Consider the following 26899-nt stretch of genomic DNA (forward strand, 5'->3'; position numbering starts at 1 on the left):
TTCACTGAAGTTCAGTGTTTCTTAAACTTTTTGAGACCACAGAACACCAAGCAATAATATAATTTTTGTGGAATACCTATGAACATTTTCTTAAAAAAAATTGTTTTCAGAAAAAAAAACCCTCAAAAAACAAAGAAGAGGTTGCGGCACACCTGCGAGTTGTTCACGGAACACCAGTGTTCAACGGAATGTAGTTTAAGAAACACTGCTGAAGTTAATGGTGAAACTTCTAACAACTACAATGAGGCCAGGATTCCCCCTCTCAGAAGTAGTCCTTTCCTGCTGCAGAAATGTCAGTTGAATCTCTATAATCCATACTTCCCTCATTCAGCAATGTGTGTAGTCCAGCATCTGTGGATGCACCAGGGCAGGAGCACTCACAGGGAAAAGCCAGGGAGCCCATGCCCAGCAACTCCTGCCTTGCCCTCCAAAAGCATTGCAAATAGCTGATTTGAGATGTTCGAGTTTGAGGAGGGAGGGAAAGGAGCAGGGCCACGGGGCATTCAGGGAAATGGGTGAGGTGGCTATGGAGCCTCCAGCAAGGCTTCACTCCTGGCCTTTAGCAGTGGGATTCTGCATCCGCCCCACTTTTCCCAACTGCCTCCCTCCATCTCTGTTTCATCATTGCCAGCCCTTCTGCTTCCACTGGGGTGGAGTCCTGCAGCTGTCAGCAGTTGAAAGGCTGGCATTGACTTCCACTGGTCCAGCAAATTTACTGGTTTGGGGCCAATTTGGTTCTTAGGGTGTGCTGAACCAGGGAAGTTGAACCTGTAATATTTAAATCCTACTAAGCAGGAATAAGTGTGTTATACTATTTAAGTATCATTATCAGTATTGTTAGATATGGGATAATTAAATGTTTGTTTTTAAATGAGTGTATCATTAGTCTCAACTCACAGTATGGTATATTTAAAATCCTTATGTTTAACATCTTGTGTAACAGTTTCATAATTTTAGTCTGAATTTGTATTACTAGCTTGGTATTTTGTTTTCAGTCAGTTTGACATGATTTACAGATCTAAGCATGTCGTGAACAAAGTGTCAGAAATGCAAGCCATTGAGTGTTAAAATGTTGTATGATTACAGTGTCTCAAAGAATACTAATTTTAAATTTAAAAATAACACCTTTAAACTTTAAGTATTTAGAAGTAAGCTGAGAAGTGTGTACATTTTAAACATCAAAACTTCACCAGGCTACAAATACAAGTGCTATTCAATGCCACCTTCTCCGCTGCTCCTCCCCATAAAAATGGGAATAAGTTCCTAGACCTCTGAACATATAAAATCATTTTGTTTTGAAGTGATTGCACATTAAGGGAGGTTGTTACGAATGCACTAACTTCTCATCTGTGTAGATCTAAAGTAAAATGCAATTATCACACCCAATATAGACTCAAATATTCACATAATCTGATACAGTTGGTAATAGGCTGTTCTTTGGAGATTTGAGTAAAATGGCATGGATATCACAAATCATCCATGAAGAAGTTAACTGGCAGAAACACAAATGTTTGAACAGTATATCTGCCCATATTATATTTAACTGTACCAAGCTTTCTCATCTTATTTAAAAAACACTACAGTTAAGTATTTGTGTGTGTATACAAACACACACCCACACACTGTGTTTGGGGAAGAATATAGGTGTCAAATTACTAGTCTTGCCTTTGCTGATTTGCTCAGTTACTGACTATTGACATTGTCTCATCTGAGAAATCAGACTAAGTTACAGCCAGTATACAATATATTTGTTTAAATGGTCATACTAATATCCTGTTATTTATTTATTTATTGTAGATATAATTAACCTTGAAAGTTTGCATCTGCGATCTTGCCAACGAAGGAAGAAATGAGAAAAACCAGTTGGATTAGAAAAAACTGGCTGCTTGTGGCAGGATTTTCATTTCTGGGTGTCCATCTTGGTACATATTTTATACAAAGAGCTGCAAAGAACTCTGCTAAATCAGCCTTGGAAGTTAAACAAAAGAATCTTGAAGAATGAAATAATTTTCTCCAATCATCACATATCCATTTATCATTATTATATTTGGACTCCAGATTCAAATATTAAACAATGAACAGCTACGTGGACATAGTTGTCATTCTGTATTCATGGTTTCCTTTTTATAATATGTTTGGCTTCAAAGAGGAAAAATATACTTCTGTAGATTAAAACTTCTCTAACTTATGGATTCAAGGAAGAGTGGAATAAACTTGAAAATTTGTTGATCAGAATAAAAAGCTTGTCTTGAAGATGTCTCGCATTGAAGCTAAAAAGCCTTCATTGTGTACCGACAAACCTTTAACTAAAGATGTAGTTAGTTTCTCTCTGTCTGTATTAAGTGGTATAGTAAAATCTTGCTATGGCCCTACGGGTAGACTCAAACAGCTCCACAATGGTATGGGAGGCTATGTTCGCATAACTTCACAATCTTCTGCTTTGCTTGGTGGTCTTTCTGTTACCCATCCAGTATTAAACCTTCTGACAGCCTCTGTAAAGAATCATATATCACGCTTCAGTGACTGTGGGTTATTTACTGCCATTCTTTGCTGCAGCTTGGTTGAAAATTTTCAAAGAATAAACTTTGAGTCTAGTACGGTCACTAAAATAAGTAGACATCTTTTGAGTTCATGTATTGACTATCTCAAGTCTGAGGCCTGTGGTTGCCGATTATCAGTTGATTTTGACAGTATTAAGACCCTTCTTTCTTTGGTACGTAGCATATTAGCAAGCAAGCCTGCTTGCATGCTTAACAAAACAGAAGCCAGTTACATCAGCACACTGATTTTAAAGGCTTTTCTACTTACAATTCCACATTCTGTTGAAACTAATGTTGTTTTAGGAAAGTGTGTAATTGTACCTGTGAAAGATAAAAGAGTTATGGAGTCTGCTGTATATCCTGGACTACTGATAGAAATACCAGTGTTTCAGTTGGCAAGTATATTTCCTGTCAAAAGAGTTTCTTCAAGTACTATCAAGATGGCCCTTTTTTGTATCTCTCTGTCAGGAGACCTTTCCAATATTGGAGATGGACCTGTCATTGTTCATCACGGCATTTCTCTAGAAGTAGCAGTACTGGATCAGTTGCTTAATTTAGGAAAGCAGTTGGTTAATGACCAAGTAGGCCTTGTAGTGTGCCAGAAAGTTATCCACCCATCTTTGAAACAATACCTGAAAGAGCATCGTGTCATCACTATAGACAGAGTTGGATTATCAATGGTAGAGCCGCTGAGTCAAATGACAGGTAATACATTAACTTTTTATTTGGCATCCATAACATTAGTTTTAAGGGAAACAGAAATGTCAAAAAGCAAGATTGTAATCCATCTTTCCTGTATCTGATTGATGTAGCCATTGTATCATCTTAGGTACCATCAATTTAATCTTAAAATAGTGAATAATTTTGAAATCCAGCAAACTAGAACTTCTTTATATACATCTTTATTTCAAACTCTTTGTCAAAGAGAGCTTGAGCCTGCCTTCATATACATGACCATATCCTTCCTATAAGTTGTTTCATAAAAGTCATTTCTGCATATTCCTACACAAGTACAATAATTGGTATTTACAAGTCAATTACCCATTCTATTACCTAGAGCAGATAGAATCAAACTCTAAACGCTGTGTTTCATAACATTAAATGATGATTGAGGATTTAATTATTTGGTATAAACACTCAACATATAACTGATGTTGCACTGTAAAGACCATTTTCAAAAAACTGCACATGCAAGTAATGTCCTTAACAAGGAAATAAAAGTTGTACTGCTCATGATCCAAGATGTGCTAATCATTCACAAACCAGTATAAAAAAACATAGCTAGATAATTACAATATTTATGTATGTTTTGTGAAATACAAGGACTAGGAATGGTAATGTTTGCCAGTGAAAAGTGGGAAGAAATTGTTCCTAGTCATTTGTGATGTTGATTTCAGATCACAAAATGAGATTCCAATTACTATTTATTTCCTCTCCACTTCAGGTTAAAACATTTTAGTGCCATTATAGCTGTGACAACAGTTACAGGTAGAAAATACTGCTGTACATTAATTATACCATTTGAAAATACAGGACCTAGCTTCAGATTAACATTAAATTTGAATACTATAATATCAGAGCTGTGAGTAGGATCGAAGTATGTCTCTTGTTTGTCCAAGGATAGGGAAGAAGGAATATAAGAATTATACGATTAGAGTCTAATATGTTAGAATTTGCCAAGTTAAAAATCTAGGTACCTGTAATACACTCATCTCTAGTATTCGGGCATCAGTCTAAAAGCTTCCTTCACTAAGTAATAACTTTTGGCTACATCACATTTGGGCCCAATATTTGTCCTGGTCTGCAGTATACGGGAAGTAAGACATGCAACTCCAGCTTCATAAATTACGTAGATGGAATCAATGTATCTTAAATCCCCGTCCACACAGCAGGAGATCAATGGCAGGAAACGCTCCCATCACTTCTCTTACTCCTAGCGAGGAGTCGGAGTACCAGCACCGATGGGCATCCTTTGAGATCAATCTAGCAGATCTACAGTACATCCGCTAAATTGAACTCCGGAAAGATGACTCCGGCAATGTCAATCTTCCCTGTAGTATAGACATGCCCTTTGTGTGCCACTAATCAGAAAGAAAAATATAGGGGTGTGTCTACACTGCACCATAGCTCAAAATAAGATACACAATTTGAACTATGCAAATTGCATATCTTATTTTGAAATAGCCCGCTATACCAAAACGTCCCTTACTCCTCTTGGAATGAGGTTTACACGGATGTCGGAATAGCAAGCCTGAAATAATGGGTTTTCTGTGAAAACATGAGATAGCTATTTCGAGATAACTCTGGTATCCCGAAATAGCATTGCAGTGTAGACATAGCCTAGGCCTATTGTTAGGAAGTGCCATAATTTGGTAATGGTGAGGCAGGAGCCACAAAGTTATAATGGGATCCTAAAGTAATCCTTTCATTATTTTAAATCAAATGCCATTTATTATCAAAAAGGTCTACACCTATGCCTAAATATTTAATAGATTCAACACATTGTAACTACTATCCCAATTAAAGTTTCCATTCATGTTTATAATACTCTAACTTGAGTTTCTGTTTTCTTGTAATCTCTGCTGCAGCCAGATTGTATCTTGGCAACTCTCAAGTTTTTCACTGAAATTGGTTCTGCTATTTTGCTATAGCTTACCAAGATATAAAGTCCTCAAGAGAGCAAGTCATTTAATCTTTTAAGAGGATGGAATATATGACCGTCATAAAGATGAAACCTTTGATGAAGAAACAGATATTAAATTATTTCTATTTGGCAAAAAAAGAAATGGAAAGTGAAAATTCAGAAATGTTTCCAAACAACTGTGGTAAAGTCAAGTTAAGAGTAATCATTTTTTCAAGTTTTAATTAAAAGCTTGAAAACTAAGAAGTTCAACATTATAATTTTAAATCTCTTTGCTTGCCATTCTGTGCTGCAGGAATTCTTTAACTCCATTCTTTTCTGTCTATCTTCACAATTTGAACAAGACACGTCACCAGTGAGACTAACAGAATATGGCTATAACTAATTGGAAACCAGATTTTTCAAACTTTAATGGAAACCTTTTGTGGCCAGCTCTACTATTGACACATCTGTACACCTGGACGTTGCTTACAGCACTTAGAGCTAGAGTGCCATGGCAAACATGGCTTACAGATAATGCCCTATTTAAATGAATAATAAAATTCCTACTTTTATCACGAATTATTGCCAGAACCTATATTTTCAAAGCACTTGCTGATTTGTGTCTGCATGATTTCCATCACAGTTTGAAAATTTACATGAATGTGTCTTGAAAAATACATTTGTAAAATTAAAATATAACTAATCAATCTTACAGTCCATGTTCTACAAAATACAGTAGACTGCTATTCTGATAAGATAATAGATGCTGTTCTTTGTTTTTTTCCTTAATTGTACAGGTTCACAGCCTATTGCTGCCCTACATTCTCTATCTCCTACTTGTTATGGCAGTCTGAAGGATTTGCGCACTGAGAATTTTGTTTCAAAACATTTTTGGCATCTAATTCCTAATGACATTCTTGTCTGCAGTTTGATACTCTGTAACAGAAATGAAATGGCATGGGATGAGCTGAAGGTAGGCAAAGTTTTTCAAATGATCTAATAATTCATATTCTTCTGGAGGGAGCAGATTGTGTGAGGATAGGTTTATTATTATTTCAGTCACTATAACCAGAAAACTCTTCATCACTGGCTCACCTCAGTAAATACAGCAGAAACAAAGAATTTTTGCCACACCATTTTGCACAGTTACTTTAGAGGCCACACCTGGGGAAAGAAATGGATGCTGTTATTTCAGTTTTTCTCAGCTGTGAAAGGAAAGTCTCAGGGTCACTGCTAACTCTCAGCAACACTCACCCTTGAGTAATTTAGACAGTTAAAGTGTGGTTCTATGATAATATGGGGCTCCAGGTTTGTAATTTATTGAAACTTAGTAAATAATTTGGATTATGCAAAATTAGGAACAAAATACAACACTCTTGGCTGTGATCTATAGTGTTAAGCACCATAAATAGCAAAAGCTCTTTTTGTTCACTACATAAGCAGCTGTAATACTGAAGTCAACCAAAGCAGATCTGTGAGTAAGCAAGTGCCATCTGTACATTTACACTTCTTAAAGAAGTTGCACTTTAAAAGTATATTCTAAAAAGTTATTTTTTAACCTTTTTAAAATAAGTTTGTTTTAGTGATACTATATGCAATGACAATTTTTCTTGCTCTTCAGCATGTATGTCAAACGGCTGAACATGTTTTACAACTAACAATCAAGCAACCCTTGGCACTGTTAGGAGGTGGTTGCACAGAAACTCATTTGGCTTCGTACATAAAACACAAGGTATGTAAGGCCTTGAAAAGATATTTAAAGCTGTTTAATCCACTTAAGTTGACAAGGAATTTAGGGTACGTCTAAACTGCGTTGCTCTTTCAGGATATTGGAAGTATGCCGAAATAGCAATGCTGTGCCTTTAAAAGCGCCCGCTATTTCCTGAAATAGTGGGTGCGCTATTCCGGTGTCCCTGTAACCCTTGTTCCATGAGGGTTAAGGGATTTGTCGGAATAGTGCCTTACTTTGAAATTTGGCACTATATGGGCAGTGCTAAACTTCAAAATAAGATCTTTCAATTTAGACTCGGAATAAGCTATGCAATTTGCATAGTGTAAATTGCATAGCTTATTCTGACAGAAGGGTACTGTCTAGATGTACCCTTAGTTTCTATTCAATTACAGACAGAATTGAAACATCTCACTTGTCTTTAGCAGGTTATGTTGACATCAAGTGTTGCATTTTATTCTCCAAAGAACGATTAGAGTTAAATTGTATGAGATTTTAAAGTTGTGCTGATAAAGTTGTCCTGTGCCTCAGGACTTATTGCCTAAGAAATACTGTATTTGTACTCTTCAACAGCTCTTCTGATTTCCATTTACCATAGCAACAGTTCGTTCATTTTATTCCTATAATGTACTTAATTGAAAACAGGAACTGTATAGAATTATTTTGTCTTCAATGCTAATAAGAATAGGACTTTTTTGGCTTTGATTTTACTGGTGTAAAAACCTTTGATATTTGAACTGTGCCAACACATTAACAAATTTTCCTCAGTTAAAAATGTTAACTGGGCTACTTGTTAAAAACTGCAAAGCTTTATCCAGTAGTTTGGTAGGAAACTATTCCGTGTGTGCTCGGTAACAAATAATATGTTTGCTAGTTTATTTTCCTGATTGTCAAAGTACACATTTACAGTTGCTCAATTATTACTTTTATAATTTTTTATTGTTTATCTTTTAGAGTTCTACCCTTTCTACCGGTATTTTAAAAGCCATAGATTGTTCACAGACACAATACCAATTGGTTGCTGATGCCTTTTGCCGTTCGCTGGAATGCGTAGCTTGCTGCCTGGAACATGATGATGGTGAAATTCTTACTGATATGGTTTATGGACATTTTTGGTCAGTTCAGTCAGGATTTCCCTCTGACTGTAACTGGTCAGATTTAGTTTTGAAGTGTGGTTGTGGTATTTACAATAATCAACGGAATCTCAATTGGACAGTTTTACAACGCCAATGTATCCCTTTTATCCCACAAAGCTGTTCTAATAGGCCTTCTGTAAACGCCACTGACCATCTTGTATTGGACTGTTTTACTGCAAAATGTAGTGGTCTACAAGTGGCAGTGGAAACAGCCAATCTGATATTGGATTTGTCATACATAGTTGAAGATCAAAATTAGTTTAACTTTCATCTGCATGATTTTGAACTGCATATTTGTTTGATAAACTTCCAAAGCAGCTTAAATAATATAGTAAAAGACTATTATGCAGGATCAGAGTCTATAAACAGAATTTTAATGTCAGGCATAGTTGCTCATTAAGCTATTTGTCTGATCCCAACTCCAGTTATAAGCATTATCAAATATATTTAACATTTTATTAGAAAAATTAAACAATAATCTAGTGTGCACTCAGAAAACCAAATTTTATTAACACACGATAAGAATTCAGACTATACTGTATTACATATATACAAACTGTATATTCAAATATGCATAATTATACTCACAACTATATTAAAAGGAAGAGTAAGGTTGCCACATGAAGCTCTCTAAAGTTAAAAAGTGCCAGAATTAAGGTTGTCTGTGCAACCTTAATAGAGCTTCCTTGTGTGTATTAAGTATGATTCAGTCTTTAATGCATGGGTTCCATTGTTTGAGAACAAATAATTGTTCTTAACTAATTTTGGGGTGCTGAGTTCAAATTATATCCATTTTTACCCATGACACGGGTTTTCTGAAAACTGGAGTCTACTTTTTAAAAAAATGCTATTATAATGTGTTATACATGGTGAAATGCATAAAAAGTTGTCAAAAAAACTTCGATTCAGTCGCATCTAATCATTTAAAATTACTCAATTGTTAAATTTCACACTTTCCTCCTTTGTTCTTTAAACAAGGACTTACTGCAGACCTTGCAAAAGAACTATAATTTACTATTTACCACGTTTTTAATACATAAGGTGGAATAAAAAGCATGAAAAATGTCCATTTTTTTCTTATTGATTTGTGAAAAATCCTTATGTGATAGAGCAAAATGGATGCCGTTTTTGAAATCAGCATAGCAAAATTATGTAAAGTCACCAATTTTTATCAAAACAACAGAAACTTTGTTTCAATTTGCAGACCAATGTTATCTAATCACATTGTACTTTTTTCACAAGACCCTGACTCATTCAGTCCACAGAATGGCAGGTGCTGAGTGAGCAGCTATTCAATATTTTGTTATATCCTCATGTGACTACATGTCTTATTTACTTCATACTATTCAAATCATGCTCCAAAGACAGAATTATTAATTTTTTATGAGCTTTTGTATGGCTCTCATCTCTAGTTATCTGAGTGCTTCACAAATTAATTTATTCTTATAATACTCTCGTGAGATGAAGAGCTAGTATTCCTGTTTACCAGAGGGGGGCCGTGTCATTTTTACAATCCAATGAAAAAGTCTTATTGCACCTATGTTGTGCAGTTTGTTTGGTACAGTGAGGCATATATGTTATAGGAAAAAATGTTATGAATATAAAATATGGAATAAACAATAGTTTGCTTCTGTCACCACTATAACAAACCATTGTATCATTTTGATTTCCTATATAAAATGTAATATTTGGAACCTGATTATTGTATTTATTTGTTCAACATCATCTGTAAACTTTCAAAGTTGTTGAGGGTTTTAGATGTACAGCTCTTAATAATAATGGGATTCAAGTGGTTATGATTTAGTGCAGCTCTTTCAATATGTTCTTTAATTATATGCCATTTTCTCATTTATTTTCGCAAATATTTCATTTGTCATCATGAATACACTTTTGGAGTTTCTGACTTTTACCATGACTTGTTTTCAAGAACTCTTGTAGTAGTTTTATCAGCAGCAAAAATGGAAGACTATTCTGGAACTTTAGATGAGAAATCTTGTCCATTCAGTACAGGCAGTCCCCAACTTACGCGGATCTGACTTAAATCGGATCCGCACTTAAGAACGGGGCTTTTCTCGCTCCGGAGCTCACGGGTGGCGGGTCCCCACCCGTGTCCTCCGGGGCGAGAAAAGCTTCTCCTGGTCTGCTGGGGGGGTCCAGCAAAGCCGCTGGACACCGCCCCCCCCAGAAGACCAGGGACACCTGAGCAAAGCCGCCACCTGGGCGGCTTTGCTCCCGGGCTAACGAGCAAAGCTGCCCAGGCAGCGGCTTTGCTCGGGTGTCCCTGGTCTGCTGGGGGGGTCCAGCGGCTTTGCTGGACCCCCCCAGCAGACTAGGGGGACAGGAGCAAGCCACGGAGCACGCCCGCAGTGGGACAGCCCGGGCACGCCTGGGCTGTCCCGCTGCGGGCGTGCTCCAAGGCTTTGCTCCCCGTATCCCTGCAGACCAGGGAGACCGGGAGCAAAGCCGCGGAGCACGCCCGCAGAGGGACAGCCCGGGCGCGCCTGGGCTGTCCCACTGCGGGCATGCTCCGCGGCTTTCCTCCCCGTCTCCCTGGTCAGCAGACCAGGGAGACGGAGCAAAGCCGTGGAGGACGCGGGCGGTCCTGCCACCTGCGTCTCCCTGGTCTGCTGGGGGAGGGGTGCAGCTAGTGCCCTCCCACCCCCCCAACCCCCCCCCCCCCCAGCAGACCAGGCTTTTCTTGCCTACGCCTGTGGTAGAGCAGCTGGGGCGCTGCCAGGTTGGTCCCGCAGCACCGCTCCTCAGCGCTACTGTACCAACCCGGCAGCACCCCAGCTGCTCTGCCCCAGGCGTCCTGATTCAGCCGCTGCTAGTCAGTTTCAGCAGTGGCTGAATCAGGACACCTGGGGCAGAGCAGCTGGGGTGCTGCTGGGTTGCTCCAGTAGCGCCGCTCCTCGGCGCTACTGGAGCAACCCAGCAGCACCCCAGCTGCTCTGCCCCAGGCGTCCCCAAGTCAGCCACTGCTGAAACTGACCAGGGGCTGACTACAGGAAGCCCAAGGCAGAATTGCTGTGCCCCGGGCTTCCTGGAATCAGCCGCTGATCAGTTTCAGCAGCAGCTGACTTGGGGACGCCTGGGTTTCTTAAGTTGAATCCGTATGTAAGTCAGAACTGGCGTCCAGATTCAGCCGCTGTTGAAACTGATCAGTTTCAGCAGCGGCTGACGCCAGTTCCGACTTACATACAGATTCAACTTAAGAATAAACCTACAGTCCCTATCTTGTACGTAACCCGGGGACTGCCTGTACTTTCTAGGAAAAGTCTTGTTGGTCAGCATCCAAATATAATCTGGGAACATGTGGTCCTGGACCAACAACTTCCAGTTTATTTGTGCTTAGAACTAATTTAAAGACCGAGGTACATATTTCTCTCTACTTGGTTGGAAGGTAAAAAGGAGCATAGAAACTAGCAGGGACACAGAAATGGGAAGTAGCTGTTCCATATCATGGGGCAAATCCTTAGCTGACGTAAACAGTCATAACTCCAAAAAGCTATGAAATTTGCAATGCCACAGGATCTCTCCTCACTCCTGCTCTTCCCTCCCAAGTTTCTTCTAATCTTTTTTTCTGAGATTAAACCTCAATTTCATGGTAATGTTGCTCCACAGGAGATGTAAGAATATGCAGCTATAGTGAAGAAGCAACAGGAGCATGATTCAGAAGCAGGTTAGCCAATGGGGAGGGAAGTACCAGCAAAGCACAGTAGTTGTGTTTGGACACAACAAGGTTATGGAGTTATTCTTGCTGATACTCTCTACAGGCCACTGTTCCCACTTCTGCAGCATCTGAAACCTCCTCTCACCCAGGACAGCTGAACTAGAGAAACAAACATAATCCTGTATGGGTTTTATTTTCCCTCTTGTGAAGTTATTTCTGTGAAGGATACCCTTTGTTAGGAAGTGGAGATCTGTACAAGAAATAAATAACTACCATAAAATAACTGTGCTTTATTCGTGGAGAAATCAGCCTCTCTCTGTTTAAAAAATACAGAAATATGTAAAAAATAATTAACTGTCCCTTGCAAATGAGATTCCCTCAGGAAGCAGCATGGAGCCAAATTGTCCTGCTAGAGACTCTAAAAAAATTATATTCCCAAATGTATATTTCAAGAATCTCATGCTGACACTACTTTCTGCTATATAGTGATATTACAACAAGCACAAAACTTCCCTAACAACTCAAAGTGACATGGAAACAAAGAGCCAACTCTTTATGGACCTAATCCAGGCACTCAGACTATCTCATTGAGTTCTCACAATCCTGAATCAAGCTATTAGGTTATATAGGCTGAATGAGGTTGCTCTGCTACCATATTGTTACTGTGTAAATTCTCTTTAAAAAGTTAATCTGTAATAAAACTACTATTTTGTGTGTATACCACAGTATGCCTTCCCTTGTGTGCCTTCTATTCACACATTTCAAATGCTTTAGAAACAGTGCGTTTATCCTTGCAACACTCCAGTGCGGTGGCAATGTAACTTTCATATTATAGAAAAAGACCCAGATAACTTATGAAGCCTGTTGCAGAGCCCCCTATAGAAGGCAGGTCTCATGTATCTTACCCAAATCTTCTTTAGGTGAAAGGAAAAATTACACTAATTAAACAGGGAAAGTTAAATTGAGTTGCTCAGCAAGGAGCATACATATCAATTAGAAATTCTTCTGCTTCACCATATGCTTTTCACAGTCAAATAAAATTAAACTGTATTACTCATTTTTAACTTAATGTTTTAAAAAAAGATTTGTTACCAGACATGTTGACCTACTTCTTACTTTTAAATATTTTCACCATATACTGTACATGCTGTCTAACTCTTTAAATTGCTGCAAGAGAATTTTTAGTGCATAGAACTACCAGTAGTTCATATGTACCAAATGCTTGAACATTCAACCTAGAGTTAGGGAATACTTGAAAAGGAATCAGAGGCTAACAGGAAATAAGAGGTCTTTTATATGGTTGTACCTGACTGTTCCACAGAAAACAAGAAAGTTCATAAATAATGATGTTTCCAACATCATATTAAACAAATGTACAGATAAGTATCCCATTTACTATTCAATTCATGCCTTCACAGCACATGCCAATTTTTGATTAAATAATGCTTTAAACTACACTGCCTTGTTTTGATCTTCAGCCTGAATGATAGAAACCTCTTTTACTTTGCTCATTTACAGCTTGCAGCCAAGATCAAACAAGGAGTTACAGTACTTGCTCAGATTAATTTTCTCCCCTCCCCCCTGCAGTTTTCTGACCATATGGGACAACTTGGTTTTGGCATTCTTTACTGTAAATTAGCTCTGCATTATTTCATGTGGCCAAATCTGCCTATTGTCTGTCTTCTGGTCTTTTCATTTTGTATCTACTGTATACCATGTGTTGGATAAATATGGTGACAATTTGCTTTGTGTAATTCCATTTAAAAAAAATTACCAGCCTTTTATAAACCACAGTATTTGTATTTAATATTAGTATAAATAATTGAGTTATACTTTTTATAAACAAGGAAAGAAGCATAGAGAAATATATTAAAGCATCTAACCCTGTTTAACTCAAAGTAATTTCACTAAATATCAGTTGAAAATTTGTAAAGCATAAGCTGCTTGGGTTAAGAGAGAGACTGTTATTTTTGTTCAGAGATTTTCCTACAGCATGAGGCAAGCTATACAAACATCAGGAATAATTGAGCCAAATGACAGGGTTTATCTTAAAGCATAGGAATACTGCAGGTAATACGTCAGTTAATGAAGAGCGTGTAATATAGTACCACTATAGTGCCATTGGTATATTTTAGAAGATCTTAGCTTAGAAAATTGTACCTGGAGCATGTAGTGGGAAAAAGGATGGGGGGGGGGGGGGGGGAATATGATTGCCTAAGATTTTCTAGGAATATCTCCAGTGTCTCAGAAATAGAAGGTTTTTTGGTGTTGGAAGATAACTAGATTAGATGTACTTTGGGTGACCACTGACTGATTTGATCTAGCTACAAGCATTTTAAAAGTCTATTTCATATATGAACGGTAATCTGTTATTAACCATCAGGTTAATATGCCAGTGCTTGATTGAGAAGGATAGCCACTAATTATTAAGGGCAATAATCTGGTGGTATGGTCAATTCCCTTTAATAGGCAGCCGGTTTAAAACAAACAAAAGGAAGTTTTTCTTCACTCATCGCACAGTCAACCTGTGGAACTCCTTGCCAGAGGATGTGGTGAAAGCTAGGACTTTAACAGGGTTCAAAAAAGCACTAGATAGATTCATGGAGGGTAGTTCCATAGATGGCTATTAGCCAGGATGGGTAGGAATGGTGTCCCTAACCTCTGTTTCTCTGGAGGTGGGTGACAGAGGAGGGAATCACATGAGGATTACCTGTTTTGTTCCCTCCCTCTGGGGATATAGTATTGGTCACTGTTGGCAGACAGAGCTAGATGGACCGTTGGTTTGACCCCGTATGGCCATTTTTAATTTCTTATGTTCCCTAGTCTACCCTGGAATTCTATTTAACCTTAGGCTCTTCACTGAAGCATTGCAACCCTGAGTATCACATTGCCTAGTTTTTAGGTGCCTACTTAAAAGTCAAATAACACTGCAATCCACAAAGCCTGAGTTAGGCACCAAACTCCCTATACAATGAATGGGGAAAGATATGCCTCTTCAAATGCAGTCCACAGAAGCCAGCATGCCAGAGTTGTGCAAGATAGTCAATGGGAGGTACTGATGGCAGGTGACACCTAAATCTAGATACCAGTTAAACAAGTTAGACACCTAAATCTAGACTGCAGGGGAGTACCCATCTCTGCTTAGCATTCCACAAATGAAAACCTTAGACAGGCTGACTAGGGGCCTAAGTTCTTGCAGCAGTGAGTTAGGTGGCTACTTCATTAAACACAAAACAGAGGGGAAAAGAAGGTGATGCCCCCCTTTAACTTTTAGCCCAGTGACCAGAGCAGTCAGTTTGGATGAAGGAGAGGAGGGAGATTGAAGAGAGGTCTTGCAACTGGATGCTTAACCTCTAGGCTACATCGTTGGTTTTTTTTCTGATCCAGTGACTTTTCCATACTGGGTAATATTTAAGAATAATTTGGTCAGAAGGTTTTTCCTTCTTGCACCTCATCATCTAGTATGAAGCATCTAGAGGCCAAATTAAGCCTTCAGTAACTTGTGCAACCCCATTGTCTTCAGCCATGCCCACAGTGATCATCTGTTGCTATCCATAGATTTGCTCATGGAATTTAATTGAAGCTTAGCAAACAATTCTGTTGATGACACATAAGGAATAGAATCCAGCTCTCTTTTGCAGCTGTGTTGGTGCTGCAGGGCTAGCAGGAATAAAAAGCAGTACAAGCTTATTTTTATCACTCGTGTCAGCAGCTCTGGCACTGAATATACACAAGCAGCAAGTCGAATAAGGTGTCATTTTTGCAATCACTGTTCAATGCATGACTTTATCTTAAGGCCTTTTCCTAGCCATAGGATCAAATTTTATTTCCATTTACTACTGAAACCAAGAAATAAGGTCTGTTTAGTGTGACTAGCAGCTGAATTCTAAAATATATTTACTTATTTCAAGACTTTAACCACCACTTTCACAATTTATTTCTGTTCCCCCCTTAACAAAGAGTTTTTCAGTACCTGTACCAGGAAAAAGCCCCTTGTAGCCAGTGACATACTAATCTTAATTACATACCAAAGAGGAAAAAATAAAGACACGCCACATTTGACTACATGCTTGGCCTTGTATAGAGTGGTCCTAATGATATGTAGTCTAGGCTCAGTATCTGGAGTGCTATTTCTAAGTAATGCTGTTTTTTCTTACCTCACCGCTGTAAAATCCAGCCTTTGCTCGCTCGCTCTCTCCACATTCCCAAACTCTTAATTTGTTCCCCCCACCGACAAGTTCTGTCAGCCGGAGGAGCTGGCCTGTTTAAAGCTGCCATCAAGGGGCTCAATGTCTTGGTATGTCATTGGTCCCTCTGTTTCTGCCTTAGCATTGGAGAGAAATGCTAATTGGTATATAAGTGTTGTCTCTGAACAGTTTAATATGGAATAGAAAGGGTTCTCTTCATTATCTGGCAATGAAAAAAACACCTCACGCACTTTCAACATCTGCCCATTAGCATTTCTAATGGAGATTAGTTATGACTGTCTAGTTCTTCTGGAGAGGTCTTTTACTCTTATGCAGAGGTATAATCAGAGATACCAAAAGCAGGAATGAAGAAACTCCCTGATAAAAGAAGATAAAATTTACTGCCACTTCCTTAAGTCTCAGCTCCAAAAAACTAGCCTGATGACCATGGCTACTCAGGTGACAAACAGTTATTGTTCTTCCCTCTCCATCTTTATTCCTCACTCTGCCCAGCCCCCACCAAAAGCTGGCACAGCTTTTCATCAGATTCACTTGTTCTTCAGGTGTATCCCCATCCCCCACCTTCATCTGTGGATTTAGGCTGTAAACCCTTCTGGTCAAAGATGATTTTGTTTTGTGTGCATAAAGAAACCAGCACAATGGTGCTCCTGGCCTGATTATATCCCAGGTTCCAATCAGTTATAATAAATATTTAATAAAAAGCAGTTTGTGCACTGTTACCACTGCTTAGGACACTAATCACAATCTCTCTCTATATTAAGAATGTAAACTCTTTGGAGATACAGTGCCTAACACAATGGGTGCTAATCCCTGAATAAGATTGCTGCAGTACATGCTGTCCTGCACTTACAGTCAAAGTTTCTACTGCCTGGTGACTCTTTGCAAGTGTAGTGGAAAAAACAGCCCCTGCCTCTATTAGTTTGTGCTTGGTAGCAGTGGATATACTAACAGCTAAGTACAGGACATCTTTAATGAAAGTGGTATCAAAGCACAGAGGTGTTGTATTAAGGAAAACCAAAGAAATACTAGAGGTTCCTATAACCTTTACCTTTACAAAAATTAATAACTTTAGAATCCAGTACCTTGAAGGCTTATTTAAATTGTTTCCAGCACCAAGAACAGTAAATGCCAACATGTGGGCTATTGAAACCCCACACCAATACAGACATTTAAAAGAATAAATGTGGACATGCTTTGAGGATCACATGCCTTATATTTTCAAAAGAATTTGTTCAACCCTATAGCTTGATGGCAGAGAATTTACATTTGCATTCTACATTTCATTGGGGGGGGGGGGCGTGTTATGTAGAATGCAAATTACTCCTCTGAGCAGACATCTTTTAGACTATTCAGCAATTCCAGAATGAAAACTACATATTTATTTGTCGTCATGAGAGAAATCAAGTCTTTTCAATGAGTGCTTGGTATTTAACCAAAAAAAAAGCTTTTGAGAGGAAAACCAGAAACATTTGATACCAGATTTTAAAAAATTAAAAAATGATTATTAGGATTTTTAATCAAAATGGCTACTAAGTGAAAAATAAAGTGTTCGTAGATCTGTATGGTAAACAGCAGATGTCACTCCAGTCTTCCTGCAGTGAAACTAGTCTAATAGGAGTATATTTGCTTGCCATCAAGAATAAATTTTCTCTCTTAATTATATACATTAATGTACTCTTTATTGAGAAATACATAATTTATTAGGGTGGTGGGAAAGGAGTTCAATTTCTCAGAAGATTTCTCTGGAATACAAATGGTTCCTGGGTTTCCTCCTTATGTGGGTGGTACAGAAGGATGGCTGGCATGGGACAATCAGGAGGCATTCCTTTTTTTAAAAAATAGGAACAGGCGACAATAACATTTACTCCTACAGAAAACCAAGAGGGTTGGCAATCATCTATGAAATAACTGACACATGCAGACATTGTACTTTTTGGGATTCTGCATTATTCTTATGGCTTTAAATTTAGGATCCAATAAACCCATTAGCTAACTGACAGTAACAATTCAAATGAAGCAGTGTGCCACGTACCATAGCAGACACCCTCAGCAGGACATTTTCACAGGAATATGGGTAGCAAATGGACCTGTTGTTCTTCACAATATAGGCAAGTCCCTAAAATTGATTTATTTGCCCTGACCAAAAAAAAAAAAAAAAGTGAGACACACACACAAAAACCTCACAAGAAATTCTCCCAGTACTGCTCTAGAATGGATCGGATCATTATTTGCTTAGAGACACCCACCTCTTTCGCTAGTGGACAGATGTCCTTTATACCTTTTTCTCCAATTCTTATCAAAAGAAAAGATATTCCTGAAAGTATTCTCTGCCATCCATATAAGCCAATTTATTCACCTTCTAATATTTTCCCCCAAAGCCTCACCATGATACAGAGGCAGCAGTGGGGAAGGGGGTAAGTGACTCTTTCCAGTAAACATACAGCACACCTCCATCATACTCATCCAGGAGCCCACCCATGCAATCAACCGCGGTGCCAACTCTGTCCACACATCTATACAAGTGATATCACAGGACCTAACCACATAAACCACCACATCAGAGGCTCATTTAACTGCACATCCTCTAATGTGATCTGTGCCAGCAATGCTCCTCTGCTATGTATATTGGCCAAACTGGACAGTCTCTACAAGAAAGAATTAATGGACACAAATCAGATATCCGAAAGGGCAACACACAGAAACCTGTTGGGGAACATTTTAACTTGTCTGGGCACTCATTAATGGATCTCAAAGTCACTATATTGTTTCAGGCCAATTTCACAAGCCAACTCCACAGGGAAGCCTTAGAACTTAACTTCATTTAGGAGTTTAATTCCTATAACAGAGGTATGAATAAAGACATTGGCTGGATGGCCTGCTATATTCCACATCCTAATGACATAAAAAACCAAACAATGGGTACTTAAGAACAATTAGTACCTTCTCGATCAGCTTCATGTCTCATGGACATGCTAATTGTCTATTTCCCCTTTTTTTCCCCTTCTTTTTCCTCCCCCCCATCTCCTATTTATTTAGGGTGTGTCTAGATTACATCCCTCTGTCCCCAGTAAATGAAGCACTGCAAAAGTGCAAATGAAGCCGAGATCTTTCGAAAAAGCTCCCTGTTCTTTTTTTGAATGAACCTCGTCTAGACTGCGGTTTCAATTTCGAAATAGCGGTTTTTTGAAAGAGCGCCATTACGTGATTATGCAAATGAAGTGCTGGATATTTAAATCTCAGCTTCATTTGCACTTTTGAATTACTTTATTTACCTCCCTCTGCCAACAGAGGGATGTAGTCTAGACATAGCCTTAGAAACTGGATCTTTAATAACTCCCTTCATCTGAAGAAGTGGGCTGTGCCCATGAAAGCTCATGATACCATTTACACGTTTTGTTAGTCTCTAAGGTGCTGCAAGAGTATTCATTTTTTAAGTTTTCCAGTTACAGACTAACCCGGCTACCCCTCTGTCACTCACTAGTTTGACCATAGGCTCATCACAGTGTGAAATCTGAGGAGCTCTTAGCCTCAGGGGCTGGGCAGAAGACATCTTAGGATCAAACCAGGCCTTCTCACATGGTAGAAAAATGAGAACCATCAGCTGCCGTTTTGTAAAAATGGGTCCTTAATTCCCTAAGGAGTCCCCCACGGTTACCCAGTTTGACCAATCAATACCAATTATCAGAATTTGAATACAGAACAGCAGGTGCAGGGAGGCTGTGACATTACTTTGGGAATGAATAGTCACAGTAAACCTGTTCCAGAGGGCTGTGTATGTGACTCACTGCTCTGTGAGGCTACATATAGAGACACTTTTGGTTGCTGACGCCTGAACAGCCACATCTTTATGTGTAGACAGATGCATTAAAAGCCCAACTGCAAAGCATAGTGTCAGAAGGAAGGGCTTCATTAGCAATTCTATGCAGGGTGATCATCTCACAAGCAGCCAAGAATCATGCATAATGTAACTGCAACTGCTAACAGCAGGCTGCCTCATTATTAAATTCAACTTATTTTTAACGGACCCAGGGAGCTAATTGTGAGAGTGTTTTCCCATGTGATCTCCCACCCGCTCACAAATGCACTGAGGAATTATTTGCATGACTATAGGATAGAGATCCCCCCCCACACACACACACATTGTCAGTTTCCCATTGTGTTAGGTGCTGTACATACTTTGAAAATAGCCTCTGCCCCAGAGTGCTTATAAGCTAAATGGATAGAACAGGCAGGTGGAAGATTGGGAAGCAAGGCCACAAAAGTTAAGATGCCCTCTGGCACGCAGGAAGCCTGAAGCATAATTGAGACTTGAGCTTTTCCAATAGCTTAACTCCTCCCTCCCTTAAAGCTGATGTTTTTCACTTTACATCTGAGCAGGGCTGGTGACTGACCTTACCAGGCTCTGGGCAATGTGGGGGGTGGCACCTCAGGTCCAGGCCCCCTGGAAGGGGCGGAGTCTTGGACAGAAGGGGCAGGACTTGTGGCAGCCAGCCCTCAGAGCTGCCTGGACCATGCCACAGCTCCCCCACCCAGCCTCAGCACTGCCAGGCTCACACCATGCATGGCACCAGCAGTGATTTAGAGGGCCTGGGACTCCATCCGCTACTGCTGCCTGGAGCCTAGGTTCTTTTAAATCACTAGGCCTTGGGGCAACTACCTCTTCTCCACACACACCCCAAGCAGCCCTGTATCTGGGGGATATTTATGGTTTGTAGCATAAGGATTCATTTAAGTGACATGGGAGAGATTTCCTAACCATGTTTATACCATATACCTTTGCACTTGATAGCTAAATTGAATCTAGTGCCATGCGTGGAACTGGTGCTCAAGGGTACTGTCCACAGATAAACATCAAAGGTTAGCTTCTACTATAAGGCAAGTACCCTACCCATAGCATTGGGCATGTGAGGGAAGGCAACCATCCTTCAATGCTTTTGTGATGGTGAATGTTAGGATTGCAAAAGCTGCATACAAGGAGACAACGATGCATTTAAATGCTCTGCCCAAGTCAAAAGATTTCTGCCTGGAGCAGCCAAACAGAGCAAAGAAAGCAGAAGTCTGTTGCCATAGCTCACTGCAGCCTCCTCTCTCACTTCTGGTAGCGACAGGAGAAATGAGGGACCATCAAGTACCCATCTCTTCCATCTTCTTTCCCCTGTGTGTTTTGCATTCACCAGATTGGGGAATCAGTCAATCTCAGAGTACACCACAGTTGCCATATTGTGGAGATTGCTGAAGTACTGTGGCAAAAAGGGTCATACGAGAACCTAAACAAGTAAGTTTGTCCTTAAATAATGATGGTTGGCCCAATGCATATTCAGGATGGACCCAGTATGAAGTATAGCTGGACAGAACATTTTACACTAATTGTAGCAATACCCATATCTATGGTATTGTCTGGGGCCCCCATTACTGTAATATCAGAGTACCTCGGTCTAATGTCTTTATCCTCACAATATCCTTGAGAGACAAGGAAATACTATTATTCCTCTATTTTACTTATGGGCTACGTCTAGACTGGCATGAATTTCCAAAAATGCTTTTAACGGAAAAGTTTTCCGTTAAAAGTGGAAAAGCGCGTCTAGATTGGCAGGATGCTTTTCCGCAAAAGCATTTTTTGCAGAAAAGCGTTCGTGGCCAATCTAGATGCACTTTTCCGCAAAAAAAGCCCCAATTGCCATTTTCGCGATCGGGGCTTTTTTGCGGAAAACAACTCTCTGCTGTCTACACTGGCCCTTTTGTGCAAAAGTTTTTCCAAAAAAGACTTTTGCCCAAACGGGAGCAGCATAGTATTTCCGCAAGAACACTGACAATCTTACATGAGATCGTCAGTGCTTTTGCGGAAATTCAAGCAGCCAGTGTAGACAGCTGGCAAGTTTTTCCACAAAAGCAGATGATTTTGCGGAAAAACTTGCCAGTCTAGACACAGCCATGGGGAATAGAAGCAGAGAGAGAAGGAGAGAGAGAGACTGACTGATTTGCCCCAGGTCACACAGGAAGTCAATGTTAGAGCACAGAATTCTCATGTCCTATGCTAATGCCTTTGACAATGAATACCATTGTCATCATCTAAGATAGATTAATACAGCTACTTAGATTAATACAGCTGCTTAGATTGCTTCTCCTTTGAAGATTAATATCATTGAAAGGGAACTTCATGGATTTCTGAAGTTGTGTATGAAGTTACTATAGCACATCCCAGAAAAAAAATTGACCACAGCCCCTGAAATAATCCACAAATTCTTCCCCACTCAATAATTTATTCCTCCCCACGAGAAAGAATTTGAGAGAACTTGTGGATGTATACGCCTTCATTTTAATATTGTAGTATCTGCATGTACAAACCGAGTGACTGCTAGAGCATCCCCTTCTGACTGGGGATAGCACCCACTTCTCATGGCAGCACCAACCCTGGTGGTGGTCTCTTCTTGTGACTCAGTCCTCTGGCCGGGTCACCTTAATGTCTTGCCTTTTCAGGGTATCACTGTTCCACACAGACTGTGTCCCTCACAACGCTAGTCACGTCAGGAAAGGGTGGGGGGCAGGAGGAGAGGATAAAAATTGATTTTTTTTTTAAATCTGGGAGGGGTTAAGTGACAGTTTAAATACAAAATAAAGGCCAAAATTATAATGTTAAAAATATAAATAAAGATACATGTTGCATCTATGAGATGCTATTAAAAACAGAGTTAGAGGTGCTTTTGCATATGAACAGAGACTCAGGAAAGACATCTAAGTTTTGAAGTCAAACTTTATAAATATGGCACAATGGGTCATGTATTGTATTAACAGCCTGATTAGCACAATAAGAGCATTTTTTTTATGCTGTGGTATGTTTAATTAAGTGTCAGTTACCATCCTAATCGGCACCTTGACACACAGCAGGAGCAAAAAGTTAATTATCTGGTAACTAAGCTATAGGTCCTTCAAAATTTTCTAAAAATACTGAAAATATGCAAGAATCTGAAAATTAAGCTATACAATAGCTCAAATGCACATTGTTATAGTATACCCTCCTAGATGTACCAATCTAACATAAAGGTTCTATTTAATTAACATTGTAATGAGTCTATGAAGCCTCAGAGAATGTATCTTTCTTTAGAAGATACAAACAGAAATGGTAAAGTTGCTTCAAATAAGTGATTGTTAATCAAAGCTTTCCACTTGGAGATTTAAATAGCCTCCATTACAATCAATCCACCCTGCTAGTCATCAGTGATGTCTTCCACCTCTTTTAGACTTTGCTTTTGACAGAGGAACAGAATGGAAGTAATTCCAGGGCTTCTCCCTGGAGACTTGGGAATCAAAAAACACAAGCTGCAATTGCAACTTCTACCATCTCCTCAGGCTTGACTTTTTAATTTTCACCCAGTTGTTTCTTTTCAGGATCCCAATTCTCAAGAGTTACCAGCCTGAGGTTTTGCCTCGATCTGGACCTTCCTGTCCTTTCTGAGCCCAAGACCATATGCCTATTGGCTGACCTCCTGTTGAGCCCAGTCCAAAACTTTCCTTCGTCTCAGGCAGGCCCTGATACCACACTCCCTTCTTAAGCCTCTTCAGTTGGGTGCCTCTCCCTGGCTTTCTTCTCTGGAAGTCCATATATTGCCCCTTTTTGATAGGGATCATTACTTCAGTGTGCCTCACCCTAGCAACTTCACAGCACTTCTCTAGGTTTCACTCTGTTACTCAAGGAGGGACCATATGGTTCTTCCTCCCCCTTCCCTCACAATCTTCTCCGAGACCAATTATAATCTGCCAAGTGATGAAGCAGAGAGGAGCAAAGATAGAATTTGGGGTGGGGCAAGAAGGAAAATCAGTAATAACTGGACTGAAAAGTTTAGTTTGGGGAATCAAACAGGAGACTCCAAAGCACAGCAGGAAGGATGAGGAACAAGGATGATGACCTCCTTGAGAGCTGTTTCCACAGATGGTGCGGGAGGAATGACTGAGTTGTGAGAGCACATATCCTACCCATCTCAGGCCAGCCACACAGTAAAGGCTGGCCCTGTCATGGGACTCCCGATTGCCTGGGGATGGACAGACAAAAAAAGCTGGCTTTTCTATCACCCTAGAGTACTGGCTGGCTGCTTCCTGTATCCAGCTATCCTCTGATTGGAAGATAGGGGTGCCATTGGAGAAGGGGGACACACAAGGTCATAGCATCCAACAGTGCAAACTTAGACCTGTCAGCCAGCCCCAGGGAACAGCTTGAACAGGCCTCCTATCAGACTGCACTGCATGTAAAGCAGAATGAGATACTCTAATCCAGGATTGCAGAGCCAAGACTATAGGGGCCATCAAATTGTCTGCAATTCATGAAAGTATTTCCCTTTGGGCTTGTTGGATTTAGGTCATGTCCACCCTCACTGCTCTTTGCAATGACAATGGTTTTCTGTTTATGCTACTACAGGTTGGACCTGCCTGGTCTGGCACTGTCGGAACAAGAGAATTTGCTAGACATGGGGAGGTCTCCTGCCACCAGTCCCCAAACCCATCACCTGCTGCTGGCATGCTGCCCCACCAGGCAACCCTGCCTCACAGTCCCCCACAATTTGGCTAGGCTGCTTGCCTTGCTGCTGCTGGCTCCCTAGGAGGCTCAGGCTCCAGCTCCTGCCTCGGGAATCCGGCTTCAGCCCCACACTCCCGGGGGCTGCTGGAGGTTACTGTGGGGTTCTCGCCCCCATCTGGGCTGCCAACCATGATGCTCCACCTGGCTGGTCCTCCTGCCCTTAGGCTCCCAAACTCTCTGGTCCAGAAGCATCCATGATCTTATTAGATGTTGCCGGACACAGGGTGCCAATTTTTGGAGGTACAACCTGTAAAAGGCACTGTATAGATCTGTGGTAGAGCAACTTCTAGTTGAATTCCAATTTCTGTCCTCCTTTGGGAAGGCAGGAACAGAGTAAGGATGTGACCAAGTAATCAACTAACTGAGTGATGCTTATCGGGTCATGGTTAAGTTCCCTGGTTCTGCTAGCAGTCCCCTGTCTAGGATCCCACTTAATAATTAGTCAGTTAACTGACTATTTGGAATTTTACATACGTAGAACAGAGAACATCCACAAACCACCACGTGAATCTTCAGTGGGTGTCAGTACAGGCAAATGAACACTGCTTCTTGAATTAGATTACAAGGTTATAGCCCTGGCTTCATTAAAGCTTGCAGATATTACTCCAAACAACTAGGGGAGATCAGTGGCTAAGATTCCTTCCCATTACTGCAAGATTCCTTTACTAGCAGTGAAGTCTGACAGCTACCACCAGTCTTTCTACAGTCTCTCCTCCCACATGAAAAAAGCCCTTCTTATAGAAGGCATTATTTCTAGGCTGCTATCACATACCCTCAAGCCACCGGATTCAGGCTCAGGCCAAATGTAGAATCTTCACCTTTTACAGACCCAGCTCTCCCTATAGTTCTAGAACATCTTATTGTGATGCTGAAGATTAGGGATGTTAAACAGTTTACCAGTATGCAAGAGACTTACTGTTATGCTTACCAGTTAACCTACTGTAGGTAGGGAACTCCACCGGCAGCCAGTTGCACAAGTCAGGAGCAGCCCCAGCCATAGAAATGGCAGTGAGACCTCATGGTCACGGGGGACCCCATGGTCTTGGCCGCAGCAGGACCAGGCTACAGAAGCTGAGTCAAAATGGTTAACTGACTCAATGCTCTTCTTTAATTAGTTAACCATTTTAACATCCCTACTGAAAATATGTTACTTGAGTCACATGAGCGAAAAGCCGACTGGCTGTCAGCTAAGGCTCCTTAGTCTCTGTAAGTGGTCTCAATGCCACTAAATGGAGCAGTGAACTATGCCCAGATGGTTACACTTGCTTGAGTACAGCAGTTGCACTTCTACCTGGCCTTGACATGAGTTGCACAAGATCTACAGAAGACTCAGGGGTCACTACGCTACTGCACACTTAGGCTATGTCTACACTGGTGGGTTCTTGTGCAAGAACAGCTGTTCTTCCACAGAGTTCACACTACCCGCCCGCTCTTGTACAAGAAGATTTACAGTAAAGCGTAGGAAGAGGGCTTCTTGCACAAAAACTACACTCTCTTCTAACAGGTGTAAGCCCTTTTGCACAAGAGCTCTTGCGCAAGAAGGCAATGTGGACGCAAGGCAGGGGTTTCTTGCTCAAGAAAGCCCGATGGCTAAAATGGCCATTGCAGCTTTCTTGTGCAAGAGAGCGTCCACACTGCCATGGATGCTCTTGCACAAAAGCACATGGCAGTGTGAACATGTTCTTGCGCAAGATGTTCTTCCACAAGAACCGTTGCACAAGATGTTCTTGTTCAAGAACCCGCCAGTATAGATATAACCTTACAGAGAATCTCTGTACCCCCTTGTGAGCAGGAGTAGTACTGTAGGGGAGCCTTTCTTTGCTGTTCTCAATTTATGGCATTAAACATCTCAGCTACGTCTACACTGGCAGCTTCTTGCGCAAGAACTCTTTTGCAGAAGAGTTCTTGTGCAAAAACTCTTCCACAAGAGAGTATCTACACTGCCATGTGCTTTTGCACAAGAGCATCCATGCCAGTGTAGACACTCTCTTCCACAAGAAAGCTCTGATGGCCGTTTTAACCATAGGGGCTTCTTGCACAAGAAATTCATGTTGCCTGTCTACGCTGGCCTCTTTTGGAAGAGCTCTTGCACAAGAGGGCTTATTCCTCGTGGGGAGAGGAATAACTCTTCCGGAAGAAACCCTGTTTTACAACACTATACTGTAAATTTACTTCTGAAAGAACAGTCATGCAGTATAGACAGCCAGCAAGTTTTTGCAGAAGAATGGTTGTTCTTCCGGAAGAAGCTGCCAATGTAGATAAAGCCCTCCTGTAAAGGAATCTGGGGCAAGCTTTGAAAAAAAAAATAATAATAAAAAAAAAAGAAAGAAAAAGAAAGAAAAAAGTCTATTCAAAAATAACTATGGCCCCTTTAATAAGGTATTACAGAAAGAACATTTGTAATAAGAGACCTCTAATGCC

The 26899-nt window shown here is 40.3% G+C and overlaps 2 protein-coding genes and 1 long non-coding RNA gene across 3 annotated transcripts; 2 read left to right on the forward strand and 1 right to left on the reverse strand.

Annotated features, from left to right (window-relative positions):
- The first annotated feature begins 1849 nt into the window (after positions 1–1849).
- Positions 1850–2269, forward strand: LOC142828076 (uncharacterized). The gene has a single exon (XM_075925670.2). The coding sequence runs from the start codon at positions 1850–1852 to the stop codon at positions 2000–2002; it is 153 nt and encodes a 50-aa protein (XP_075781785.1). The 3' UTR covers positions 2003–2269.
- Positions 2255–9727, forward strand: MKKS (MKKS centrosomal shuttling protein). The gene is made up of 4 exons (XM_075925659.2): positions 2255–3245; positions 5961–6136; positions 6785–6895; positions 7847–9727. Exons 1-4 carry the CDS (start codon positions 2255–2257, stop codon positions 8285–8287), a joined length of 1719 nt encoding a protein of 572 aa, XP_075781774.1. The 3' UTR covers positions 8288–9727.
- On the reverse strand, positions 6211–25296 carry LOC142828077 (uncharacterized). Its single transcript, XR_012903032.2, has 3 exons — positions 25251–25296; positions 17942–18045; positions 6211–6327 (listed from the first exon to the last, which is right to left on the reverse strand). It is a non-coding gene; the product is annotated as an uncharacterized LOC142828077 (long non-coding RNA).
- Between the last annotated feature and the right edge of the window lie 1603 nt (positions 25297–26899).

This window comes from Pelodiscus sinensis, chromosome 3, assembly GCF_052426305.1.
Source record: "Pelodiscus sinensis isolate ZL-2025 chromosome 3, ASM5242630v1, whole genome shotgun sequence".
Taxonomy (NCBI): Eukaryota; Metazoa; Chordata; order Testudines; family Trionychidae; genus Pelodiscus; species Pelodiscus sinensis.

What these genes read in the sequence shown, in the direction of transcription:
- LOC142828076 (XM_075925670.2), top strand. Translation starts at nt 1,850, where the DNA reads ATGAGAAAAACCAGTTGGATTAGAAAAAACTGGCTGCTTGTGGCAGGA.
- MKKS (XM_075925659.2), top strand. Translation starts at nt 2,255, where the DNA reads ATGTCTCGCATTGAAGCTAAAAAGCCTTCATTGTGTACCGACAAACCT. An exon ending in TGGCATGGGATGAGCTGAAG is followed by an intron (nt 6,137 to 6,784) that starts GTAGGCAAAGTT and finishes CTTGCTCTTCAG; the next exon opens with CATGTATGTCAAACGGCTGA. An exon ending in CTTCGTACATAAAACACAAG is followed by an intron (nt 6,896 to 7,846) that starts GTATGTAAGGCC and finishes TTTATCTTTTAG; the next exon opens with AGTTCTACCCTTTCTACCGG.